General features: G+C 36.9%; 1 protein-coding gene across 4 annotated transcripts in view; it reads left to right on the plus strand.

Annotated features, from left to right (window-relative positions):
• The first annotated feature begins 8,426 nt into the window (after nucleotides 1-8,426).
• RUNDC3B (RUN domain containing 3B) overlaps nucleotides 8,427-13,293 on the plus strand; it is a 48,969-nt gene continuing 44,102 nt past the window's right edge. For 3 of the 4 annotated variants that reach the window (XM_087946185.1, XM_087946188.1, XM_087946187.1), the window contains exon 1: nucleotides 10,811-11,662. In XM_087946185.1, coding sequence (XP_087802311.1) covers nucleotides 11,559-11,662 — 104 coding nt within the window. In that variant the 5' untranslated portion in view covers nucleotides 10,811-11,558. Of the gene's footprint in view, nucleotides 8,508-10,810; nucleotides 11,663-13,293 lie in introns of those variants that run through there. The other variant, XM_087946186.1, reaches the window with a different exon arrangement.

The following is a 13,293-nucleotide window of genomic DNA, read 5'->3' on the forward strand; positions in this document are numbered from 1 at the left end:
GCCCGTGTATTATTGCGGTTGAAGCTGAAGAAGTCATTTACAGATAAGATGTTATAGCAGACAATTTTGTGTACTATGCTTAGATCGAATCGCAGGTGATGCTGTTTCAGATTTTCAAGCCCAAAATTTCAAGCCTGGTGGCATAAGGGATTCTATTGTGAGTGGAGTACACTTCACGAGAAATACCTCTGAATCTGCTCAATCATTTTATTGTCCAATATACAGTGTGGATTCCAGGCAGACGAGCTGCATTCAAGAATTGGACTGGCATGCTCTAGTTAGCAATACAATGTTACCGGAGAAGAAGCTTTGCAAAAGTAGGTCAACAATTCTTAAAGCCTTTTTGGCAATGCTGTTACAGTGAGCTTTGGGGCTTAGATCATTTGAGATGAGTACCCCAAGGTCCTTGATAGAGTGAGAGTCTTCTACAAGATAGTTGCCGCCCAACTTGTATTTGGTGTTCTGATTTTTATTGCCAATGTGTAGGACACAGCATTTATTAGTGGAGAATTGGAGTTGCCAATTGCACGACCATTCTGACACATAGTCAAGGTTGCTTTGTAGGGCAGCAGCATTATCAGTGGTGTTAAATAATTTTACATCGTCAGCAAAGAAGATGCAGCTGCTTTTAATATGACTGCATAGATTGTTGATGTAAAATTGAAAGAGCGTGGGTCCTAAAACACTGCCTTGGGGGATACTGCTGTTAACTGGTGCCTGATTTGATAGGGCCCTCCCTATTTTGACTATTTGTTGCCTGTTTGACAAGAACAGCTAGACACTTGTGCAGGGTTCCAGGGATGCTGTAAGAACTTAGTTTCAACAGTAGTTTGTTGTGCACCACTGAATCAAAGGCTTTACAGAAGTCTATGTAAATTGCATCTATTGGTCAAGATGTGTGGCCCAAATTTTCTGCAGTGTAGAAGTTGCAGATTACAGCACAATTTTTTTTCTGAAACTGCTTGTTAGAAAGCAGGTTGTTTGTTTCTAAGTAGAGGGTAATGGATTAGTTTATAATTGATTCCATGACTTTACAGGTAATATAACACAGTGAGATTGGTCTATAATTTTCTAGTAGACCAGAGTCTTCCTTTTAAAAGATAGGTATGACTGTGACTAATGACCATAGGTTGGGCAAAGAGCTGGTTCTGAAAGATATCTCATAGATTGTGCATAGAGGTGATTAAATAATATTCCCAACTAGATGAGGGATGCTATCTTAGTGATAGTCAAACTATAAGATATTATTTGCCATGAATCTTGCAAAGGTTTATTACTTCATCTTTGGTGGTAATACCTATAACAGAAGCATGGGATACTATGCATTAGTCTTGCTCTCATAAAACTGTGCCCTCACTATGTTGAATAGGAAGAATTTTGGACGATTTTTTCTAACCAAGCTAAGATGGGACTTCAGAAGTTGTGGGTGCTCCATACTAGAGGTTTTCAAAAAGAGTGAGGGAAGTACACCCCAAAAGGACAGTGCCAGGAACCACTAAAACAATGCAGAAAACTTAAAACAGCCATTCCCCTTTTTTAAAAAAAAGACAACCCCAAAGCAAAAACAGCAGCTGAGAGGGAAACTAAGAGCAGCCATTCAGCTAATTGAAAGCCTGGGCATGCTGCCAAAATCAATTAACCCTTCCAACTCTATCATTCTATGTTCTCTATGTTCTTAATTGGGTGCTTCACAGCAGAAGCAATACAGCTGGCTGGACCACACATGCATTAAATGGCTGGACCACACATGCATTAAATTCATGGCCTGTATGATCAAGCTGCATCATTGTCCCCTCCTGTATCATTTCCCCCAGGAAGAAAAAAGAAGTAGCCAACACTGCAGCAGCTATAAAAGGTCTTGGGGAACTCCAGGGAGTATCAGCTGATCACAGAAGTGTTACTGAATACACTTTAGAATGAAAATGTTTGTCCTTTCTGAAGAGAAGTGGTTAATCCTATCCCTAGATGGTTGATTGATGGGTTTCCCTGCCCTAATCCTGTCAGCTTCTGTTGTTTATTGACTTGATTCAGTGTATCAGCTGCATTCCAGCTGCAACTGTTAAGTGGTTCTTGGCTTTCTTCCCGGAGCTATTAACAGAAGGAAGAGAGAGAGAGAAAAAAAGTATCTTACACTTTATTTTTAGCCAGTTCTCCAAACTGCATAAGCAATTAATCTAATGGTTCAGGTGAATTGGTGAGAACCGGCTGAATCCCACCTGTGTACATACAGTATATGTACAATTGTTGTAAGCTTAATTATTTGGTAATAACATAGTGATTTTAAAAAAATGAAATAGTATTTTGCTGATAGGTTTATTATTATTCTACAGTAAACTAGACCTTATAGTACACACTAGCTGGCAAATTCTGGAAGTTGAAGTCCACCAATTATATTTTAAACTTGCAAATAAAAAAAATTATTAACATTTGAAACCACTTTGTATTTAATATGTAATTAGTTATCTAAAACTCATTTAAAGTTTAAGACAATGGAACTGAAACTGGTGAAATTTAAATACTTTAGTTAAATTAATGTTTGAATTATTGAACCATAATGTCTCTTGGTAATTTTTAGCCTGGCTAAATTCCCAACACTTCACAATATAATATCAAAACAGGGCATTCCACAAAGCACAGGATATCTGGTAATTGTATAACCTATCCTCCCACCCTTCAGCACTTTCTACAAAGGATAAATCCTTTTATATCTCCAATTTTTAGCTTAAAACTTTAAAAAGGAATAATTGTTACCTGGAAACATTAGCACAACAGCCTATATGTAGGTGATTAGGAAGCATTGTGTATATTTCACTTCACCTTCTGGATAAACTATTGATGAGCACTTAAAGATGCTGCTTTAGAAATAACAAGTACAGATTAATTATATCAGTAGAAAAATGAGTAAAAGGAAATATGTTTTTCGATAAAAATTTAAAATGTTTTTTTCAGTATCAATATGTAGACTGTGAGGAGGGGAAACATATATATAAAAGAAAACCATATTTTAAAATGTCTTTATCAGGAATTAAGAATTCCTCTAACAGAATACTGAGACAGTACTTATCCAAAAATTCCATACTTCTTTATTTAATCTATAACTTCTTTTTCCATATTTTATTCTTTTAATTTACAATGTATAATGACATTTTTGTCTTTTGACTTTTTAATGACTCATCACTGCATCTGAACTATCTGATTAATCTGTAACCCCATAATTTCACAGCTTAATTACATCATCTTGTTAATCATACATTTTTTTTCATGCCATAACTGGGGTTTCAAAATCCAATGCAAAAATTGTGCTCAACTTTTTAATAGCTTAGTGCATTTGCTCTATATCTTCCTCTACTTCCTTATAATACTGGTACAATATCCCTTCTTCTTTGAATCTTTCCTTTATGCCAGAAAAAAATAACATCTAAGCTAATTGGGACATTATCTTTTTGTGTCATAACTGTGTGGCCATAACCATGAACATCACAAAATCTATTACTTATTATGTAATTAAACATAGAACTACACTAAATCAGTTAGTGGTACCTGACCACACTTTTAAATGGATTATAACCTTCCTAACAGACAGGAAGCAGCAAGTGAAGCTAGGCAAAATCACATCAGATACCTGTACAATTAGCACAGGAGCCCCCCAGGGCTGTGTGCTCTCTCCTCTTCTCTTCTCTCTATATACCAATGACTGCATCTCAAAGAATCCCTCTGTTAAAATACTGAAATTTGCAGATGATACTAGAGTGATTGGTTTCATTTAACACAACGATGAATCTGCATACAGATGGGAGGTTGAATAACTAGCCTTGTGGTGCAACCAGAATAATCTTGAACTAAATATATTCAAAACCACAGAAATTGTGGTAAATTTCAGGAAAAACCCTCCTATACTACCACCTCTTACAATACTAGACCACAGAGTATCAACAGTAGAGACCTTCAAATTTCTAGCTTCTATCATATCTCAAGATTTAAAATGGACATCTAACATCAAAAACGTCATCAAAAAAGCACAACAAAGAATATTCCTTCTGTGCCAACTCAAGAAGCTCAAACTGCCCAAAGAGCTGCTTATTCAGTTCTACAGAGGAATTATTGAGTCTGTCATCTGCATCTCTATAACTGTCTGGTTTGGTTCTGCAACCCAACAAGACTGACACAGACCTCAACGGGATAATTAGAACTGCAGAAAAAACAATTGCTACAAACCTGCCTTCCATTGAGGACCTGTATACTGCAAGAGTCAAAAAGAGGGCTGTGAAAATATTTACAGACCCCTCACATCCCAGACATAAACTGTTTCAACTCCTACCCTCAAAACAATGCTATAGAGCACTGCACATCAGAACAATTAGACACAAGGAATTTTTTCCGAATGTGATCACTCTGCTAAACAACTAATTCCCATAACACTGTCAAACTATTTAGTAAGACTGCATTACTATTCTCATCCTTACTATTACCTATCTCTTCCAACTTATTACTATAACTGTGTTACTTGTATCTTTACAATTTATATTGTTTTATTTCTTCCCTAGTATGATTTGATTGCTTAATAGTAGCCTATCACTATACAATCACTAAGTGTTGTATCTTATTATTCTTGATGAATGTATTTTATTTTTTCTTTATGTAGACTGAGAGCTTGTGCACCAAAGACAAATTCCTTGTGTGTCCAATCACACAATAAATATTCTAAACTAACTACAGGAATATAAAATAAAAACTAACAATATTATGATTTAGCATATCCATTTATTTTGTTGCTATTGTGATTTAGCATTTTAACTTTGTTGCTAAGTCTGTGCTCCACTCAAATTTTAAAATGAGAAATTGTTGAAATATTCTGAGAAATAGAAATATCCTGACATAAAAATCTGTAGTGATAGTACAGATTGTGACTTTAAAAACTGTACTATTTCAGATAAATTACAATGTGTGTGTGTGTGTGTGTGAAAACACACACGCACACGCACACACATATTCCATTCTCTTCTTTCTCTTTGAATTTTATTATAATACTAAAGGCTTATTTCTATTGTTTTGATGACTAGGAATTATTGAAAAGAAAATACACAATATTTCTAATATATGGCTTTTAAACGTCTCTAAGCAGCAATCTTAGAGGAATGGGTCCTAGAAGAGCAGTCAACCCTGACTGCTCTTTAGAAGGCTGGATCCTCAAGATGAAACTCAAACACTTTGGCTACCTAATGAGAAGGAAGGACTCACTGAAGAAGAGCCTAATTGTGGGAACGATTGAGGGCAAAAGAAAAATGAGACAACAGAGAATGAGGTGGCTGGAGGGAGTCACTGAAGCAGTCGGCGTGAGCTTAAATGGACTCTGAGGGATGGTAGAGGATAGGAAAGCCTGGAGAAACATTTTCCATGGGGTTGCGATGGGTCGGACATGACTTCATGATTAACAACAACAAGCAGGAATAGATTCCCAAATAAATATATTATAGCAGTAGCAATGATAAAATAATAAATTTGAAGTCTGACTCAGTTGAGGAGGTTTATTTTAATTCCAAGTAATATGACTTGCAAAAAACATTGTTACCACTAGAGGAAGCTTGTGTATGAACAGAATGTCTTATTACAGTTCATTTAAGTCCACCTCTTTAACTATATTATGTGCATTTCTATTACTCAATTTTCAAACAAAGTGGATCTTCTAAATAAGTAAAACAATTACAGTGGCCCCAACAAAGGATGTTTTTTGAATACCGTAATACATTACTTTGGTATATTCTTTTTTTTTGTAAATTTTATTGGTTTTTAAAAACAAACACAAACAAAACATAAAACATAAAAACATAAAACATCTTTTTTGAAAGCAGCATAATCCCAGGTTACATCTCTTCGTACAGACACAAATTCAAGTTCATGCTCATTTTTATATTCCATTCCATATCTTATTACTATTCTACATTTTCTGTATAGCTTCTCCCCTCTTTTAACTTTCTTAATTTTATTTTATTTATTTCATCTCAATTCAAATCATTATACTTATATTCTTTGTCTGTCCTGTTTCAACTGTCTACTATCTTTTCTCATTAAACAAAATTTCTCCTGTAATCACTGATTGGAGTATGATGCCTTTATATCTTTCCCCTAAAATTATAACACTTAATATAATACATAACTTCCATTTGGATTCTGCTTGGTACATTCTAAAACTACACACTGTATTTTAAAAAAAGAAAAAAATTATAAATGTATAATATAATTAAAACAACAATCCATTCCAATTCAATTCTATCATTAATATTAATATTCATTTAAATCTTAACATTTTGCACATTACTTTTCAAATAAATATCATACCTCTATGGGAAAGATTATAAACTTTCCATAATTAATTCCCCCCCCCTCTTCACTTATATTTTATAAAACATTGACTAATTAAAATGTTCCCGTTCCTTCCTAATTCAATTTTCTCATTTATTTTATTTCATTTATTTTATTTACAAACATTTCATTAAATTACACTAACTATTTTATCCCTCTTTTTAATCATGTTGTTTCCAATTTTCTAACATTATTTCTATTACAAATATAACAATACAATCTTATGTACCTTCACAGAATCCCTTTTTCAATTAAATTTTCACCCATTATCTCTAAATAAATCCTGTTTCTTTACATCTAGCTCCACACCTTTGTAACTTCCCCTCCTTTCCTCCTTTCCTCTCTTCTTGTCTCTCCCCTTTTTACCCTCCTGTCTCTCCACCTCCATTTCCCTCTTCTGTATTCCCCTTTTCTGTTGCTTTCTAACATTATATCCACTTTTCAAATTATTTTTCCCTTTTTTTGGCTGTTTTTTTAAGTCTTAAATTCTCCATTCTCTTTCCCCCCTTTCCCCTTTCTTCCCCACATAGAATTACTTGTTCATTAAAGATGGCTTCTTCTTTATCCCAATCTTCTTGTTGCGCAGTCTTTTCTTGTTGTTTCTTGTAGTTACAAATCTCCATTTCTAAGAATTGAAAAACGAAGCCAAAAGAGCCCTTCCCTTCTTGTGCCTCTTCTTTATATTTTTTAAGTTCCATTTTCAATTCATCCAAACGTGATGCCATTTCTGACCACCGCTCCTACCGCCTTCGGGAAAGGGAGTTTGGCCAGCTGAGGAGGAGAGATGCGGCTCCCCTTGACCCTGTTGGTGATCTCCCCACTCTTCACCACCTCTACGGAGTGGCTTAGCCCCAAAGCCAGCTGGCTCGGGGCGCTCCAGTGGCGAGCCCAGGCAGAAACCACGCACGATCGCGGATTCCTACCTGCCGCTGAAGCCCTGCAAACCGGAAGTCATTACTTTGGTATATTCTTGTCAGGGGTGGGATTCAAATTTTTTAACAACTGGTTCTGTGGGCATGGCTTAGCTGATGGGCGTGGCTTGGTGGTCATGTTATTGGCTGGGCGTGGCCAACTCAATATCACTCACATCGAGGCATGCATCTCCTCAGCTGGCATCTCATGACTGTGGGGATGCTGCAACAGTCGTAAGTGTGAAAAATCATCATAAGTCACTTTTTTCAGTGCCATTGTAACTTTGAATAGTCACTCCACACAAGCAAAGTACCAGCAAAGGAGGGGAAAAAATTCCAGAGAAGTTCCAGAGACAGGGAGTCTAGTCCTGCCAAGAATGTAATAAGGGTTAACAGAGAGGCAGTTTCTGTAAGCAACACCAGAATGTTTCCTTCCTGCCTTCCTTGCAGGATTAGGCCAGTAATTTCTTCTAACAACCGGTTCTCTGAACTGCTTAGAATGTTAACAACCAGTTCTAGCGAATAAGTGCGAACTGCTAGAATCCCACCCCTGATTCTTGTAAAATTCTTAAATTGTACTATAATACATGTGATTGACAATATACATGCCAGGATTAATAACTTAATAATCACTGGAAATAACATTGGTAGTTCCCAGTACCTTTGAATGCATAATTTGGTTATCATTTCGTGTTATTTCATGGATTGCTAAATTATGGCTTGCTGAATCAGCTGCAAATGTCTGGGTTTGCACTGTCCTGTCCTGCTATATCATGAACTATGAGTATATTATATGATAGTGCTGAAATCCAAAGCAGAATCATATGCATTTATGAACTCATATCTTTTTAACTTGCTTTTTATTGTTTATTTGATTTACTTATGTCAGAAATAAGATATCAGAAATCAGAAAGAATATGCTTGATTCTGAAATCATATTTTTCTTTCTCAAATTAGTCCTTGCATCTAAATCAAACATCTAATTGTTATTCTAAGCCATTTGAGTGAATACTTGATGAATATCATTGTTTTGTTTATTTCTTTCATATGCCAGATGTTTAGTTTTTATTGATAACTAGAATTAACCTATGAAAAGAAGTACTAAAATACCTTTAAAATGAATTTCTATAGCTGCTAGGGCTAAATCCAAATATCTTTATATTTTTTTCAGTGAAGTCAAGCTTTAAAATCCAGAATGGATTTCTTCATCAAGAATGATGATTCTAAATGAATATGGTATGTAGTTGTTAATTAGATATAAATTCATTGATATGTTCATTAAAGAAAAGAAACACTATCCAATTTGACCTTAGATAGGTAAACAAATTGCTTATTTTATTATATTTTTGTTTTGTTTTATTTTATAGCTTACAGAACTGAAAATACATATAACTAGGTGCCGCAACAGTTTACAATCTATCTAAAAGGTGGATTGCACACAATTGTTGTACTTCAATATCTGGAGAGTCGATGCCTGACTCTACAATACTGCGGATTCTAATTCAGGGCTATATTGTTGATCCTTGCATTTTATAATGATTTATGAGCCGTGGTGGCGCAGTAGTTAGAAAGCAGTACTACAAGCTACTTCTGCCGACTGTTGGCTTCAGTTCGGCAGTTCAGTTCTCATCGGCTCAAGGTTGACTCAGCCTTCCATCATTCCAAGGTGATAAAATGAGGACCCAAATTGTTGGGAGCAAGATGCTGACTCTGTAAACCATTCAGAGAAGGCTACCAAAACACTGTGAAGCTGTATAGAAGTCTAAGCGCTATTGCTATTTATATTATGTTGTGATATTGGATTGCCTAAGATAAGAAAGATCTCTCAAAACCACTTCATGTACAGTAGCCATTTAACCTGAGGTTGAATTTTAACTCAAACATTGGATAGTTAGGTTCTTTATGTGACACAAATTAGACTACAGGGTATACTTAGTACTATCCTCCAATTCTACTTCCAATAGTAGAATTTTGTACCTAATGCAGGCCCATTTCTCTCTCTTATAAACCTGCCTAATGCAGGGACATTTCTCTCTCTTATAAACTCCAGGTGTGCTGAGTTAGCATGTTGATCAGAGTGGCAGAATCACCCAGGTTTATGACTGCCAGAGACATCAACATTGATTCTATGGCTCTCTCACAACTAGGATGACTAGATATCTGGACAGTGCACAGATAATTGGGAAGGGGACAAATGGGGGTGGGGGAGTAGAACACACTGCTAACTTCCTTGACAAGATTACAGCAAAAACTGCAAAAAACAAAACAAAACACCTTATCTGTAGGTCTACATGTACTGTATATGACATTACTTTTCCATCATTATATATGATGACTAAGGTGATCTACAAGCTACAGTGATCGTAGATTTGATGGGGTAGGATTGAAGCCCATTGCTGGAAATAAATAATGTAAAGCTAGGCAGTGGATTTTGTTTTCTGAAGAAGGAAATTTGAATGAGTACTGTTATGAAAAAGTCATTTAAAAAAATACATTAAAAAAACTGGATAATATCTGATTTTAAAGCTATGTCTCCTGAATGGAAAACATGAGGACAAAAGGACGATATATCCTCCTCGGTGAATATCTAGTAACCCTACTTTCAGCTCAACTTCCACTTGGAAAGTTGGTGAAGAGAGAAATAGTCTGTAGGATGTCTTACCTTGAGCTCTGAAAGGAAAAATATAAGAACAAATAACAATTTCTAGACTCTACTTCTTTGTGGCAGAGAAATTGGTTGGGGTTGACTAATCCGTTGTATCTCTCTGTGTACGCAACTATATGTCTGAACGTGTCTATAATTAGGCAGGATTCTTGACTACAAATTATATGCAAGAATAAATATGGTTAATGCTTTGAGGTTCTGGGATCCCAGTTTTTTTTAAGAACCTGAATCTATTATAGTACCTAAATTGGTTGAAAAAAACAAAAAGGAGAAAAAGAAAGAAATAGGAGGAAAAAAAATCTAAACAGGAACTGGTTAACACCTGGTTGAGACCACCAGGAGATCTCATGGCTGTGGGCTAGATTGGATTTTTTTTTTAATCACAGAAGAAAATTACCTAAGAATCCTTGTGGGACAGAAATGAGAGGGTCTTTATTTTTTCTATGAATACAGCCTTACAGAGAGTTATAAACATAGCACAAAAAAAATCATTGGTTGCTCTCTTCTTTGGAAGAGATTGCGAAGACCAGACTCCTCTCTAGAACACTCAAAATCTCCAGACTGTTCTCATCCTGGATGGTAATATTTCCATCTATTACCATCAGGGAGGCATTATAGGTGTCTTAAAATGAGGACTAATAGATTGAGAATCAGTTTCTTTTCCAAGGCAGTAATTGTCTTGAATCAAACAGTGCATTTGTGATTTAGTCCTATTTATTATTGTTGTTGTTGTTGTTATTTTAAATACTCTGTAGTATGATTGTGATGTGGTGTTGGGGGCATTGTGCTGGAGCAGCTTTCAAATTTTATTGTATTCGTGGAATGCAATGACAATAAAGGTATTCTATTCTATTGCAATACAGGCTTGCAATACAGGCTTGCAATACTGGGTACACGCAGAAAACTGTAGAGCGATAACCGTATTAGGTCTGTATATCTCTTACTCTCCCGCCGGCCTTTCCGCGCTGCATACCATAAAGCAGAATATATTTGGGGTTCCACTCTGTATGTTTGATGGATTTCTGCCGCTACGCCCTCATTGCAGATTTTCCAAAACTATGCACTAACAGAACCCTTCTCTACGAACCCTGGGCGCGAGGAGAAGAAGCAACCGCCGTTAGAATACTCCCTTCGTGTCGGGAAGGACTCTAGCCCCGCCCACAGCCCATCCGAAGACCCCCGATCTACTTCGGTTTTTGCTTACCTGACAGGCGCTTCCGTTGCGGGAGAAGTCGCGAGCCGGTCCTCAGAAACGCATCCCCGTTTAAGGCCCGCCCTTTCGCCCTCTGGATTGGCTGGCGAAGCCGGTGCTCTGCGGTCTCTGTTATTGCTGCTGTGCTGCTGCTGCTGCTGCTTGCTGCTGCTGCAAGGAATTTTGTGGGGGGACCTTTGACTGCGTTCGGCGGCTGGGAGCTCATCCTTAAAGGAGGAGGGAGGTGAGGGGGCGGCTGAGCGACGGCCGCGGAACTCCCGTGACTCGCTGCGTAAAAAGAAAGTTATCCATCTCCTCGCGAAGTGGCATCTGGGGCTGAAAAGCGGTGGCGGCCGAGTAAACCCCCTCCCGCCCTCCCTCTCCTCTGGAACAAAGGCGCTGACAAGTCTGCTTTGCCCTCGCCGGAGAGATGGCGTCGTTCAACTTCGGGGGTCTCAACGCTGCTTCTCGCAGGAAGAGCATTTATGCCCGCAACGCAGCCGTTGAGAGACGGAATCTCATTACCGTCTGCAGGTAAGTTGGGCTCCCTGTCTGGCTCCCTTTGGCATTAGCTGCATGTGTATTAATCTATCTATCTATCTATCTATCTATCTATCTATCTATCTATCTATCTATCTATCTATCTATCTCTATCTATCTATCTATCTATCTATCTATCTATCTATCTATCTATCTATCTATCTATCTATCTATCTATCTATCTATCTATCTATCTATCTATCTATCTATCTATCTATCTATCTATCCATCTATCCATCCATCCATCCATCCATCCATCCATCCATCCATCCATCCAAAATGTAAAAAAATGTATGTATGTGTGTACACACACACACACACACACACACACACACACGTTTCCATTTTATTTACAGCTAAAAGGCGAAAAAAATAATACTTACAGACAGACAGACAGACAGATAGATAGATAGATAGATAGATAGATAGATAGATAGATAGATAGATAGATAGATAGATAGATAGATAGATTCCCTGAAGTTTGCCTCTGGTGGAAAAAAGGTAAGCAGGGTTGAACATAATTTATATTTACGTATTAGTGTTGTTGTGTGTGTTTGTGTACAAACAGAGACACACACAGCAACACTAACACTATATATAAAAAAAGGTAAAGGTTTCCCCTGTCCAGTTGTGTCTGACTCTAGGGGGCGGTGCTCATCTCCCATTTTTTTTTAGCCAGAGGAGTCAGCATTGTCCAAAGACATTTTTGGAGTCATGTGGCCAGCATGACTATATGCAGGGAACACTGTTATCTTACCACTGAAATGATACTTGCATGTACATGCTTTCGAACTGCTAGGTGGGCAGCAGCTAGGGCAATTAATGGGATCTCACCCCATCACATGGCACTCAGGTCTCGAACCTGGGCTGTGAGCTTTCCGGCTCACAAGCTGAGGCTATGTGTGGTTGTACAAGTACATATATGAAAATAATAGGTTATGTACAGTATATTATATACAGTTATATACAGTATATACAGCACATATACAGTATATTCCCCGAAGTTTGACTTGTGTTGAAAAAGCTCAGCTGGGTTTAACATAACTCATACTTGGATGAGGAACCACCAGAAAATATGTGGAGAGATTTAAAAAAAAAAACACATCCTGGAAAAAAGGTACTAATGCATTTCTACCTAGAAAAATGCCTGAGCATCCTATTCTGTCCATGTTTTCTGGAGTTTGTGTTGTCACTGGGATTTTCTGGTAAAGTGAATGTGTATAATATTATTGCCTGTTGCAACTGGAATGATTATTTTGCAACTTTTTACTTTCTGAATTATAGCTACTAATATGTTTCCCAGCTTTTGCTTTAGGAGTTATTCACCATCTTGTTATGAAAGCAGCGCTGTTGCAAATGTTAAAAATGCTAATGGAGTAATTGATTTTTGTAAAACTTTTGTATATACTCTTTTAAGGAATTTCTCATCTCTCTTCTTTACCACTGCAGTTTTCGTTCAGCCTCTGAATTCTTTCCTGTTTATACCTTCTTAAATCTGAAAACAAATAAAATGACAAGTCATTTTATGTCCCTTTCTTGTGTTGGAGTAGGATTTATGCCCAGAATTTGTCATGTTGGTTAACATTTTATTCTATCTTGCTTCTCTTGTGTGTTTTTGTATACTA

This window comes from Notechis scutatus, chromosome Z (genome assembly GCF_049901735.1).
Source record: "Notechis scutatus isolate UNSWTSFEM ecotype Mainland chromosome Z, rNotScu1.2, whole genome shotgun sequence".
NCBI lineage: Eukaryota > Metazoa > Chordata > Lepidosauria > Squamata > Elapidae > Notechis > Notechis scutatus.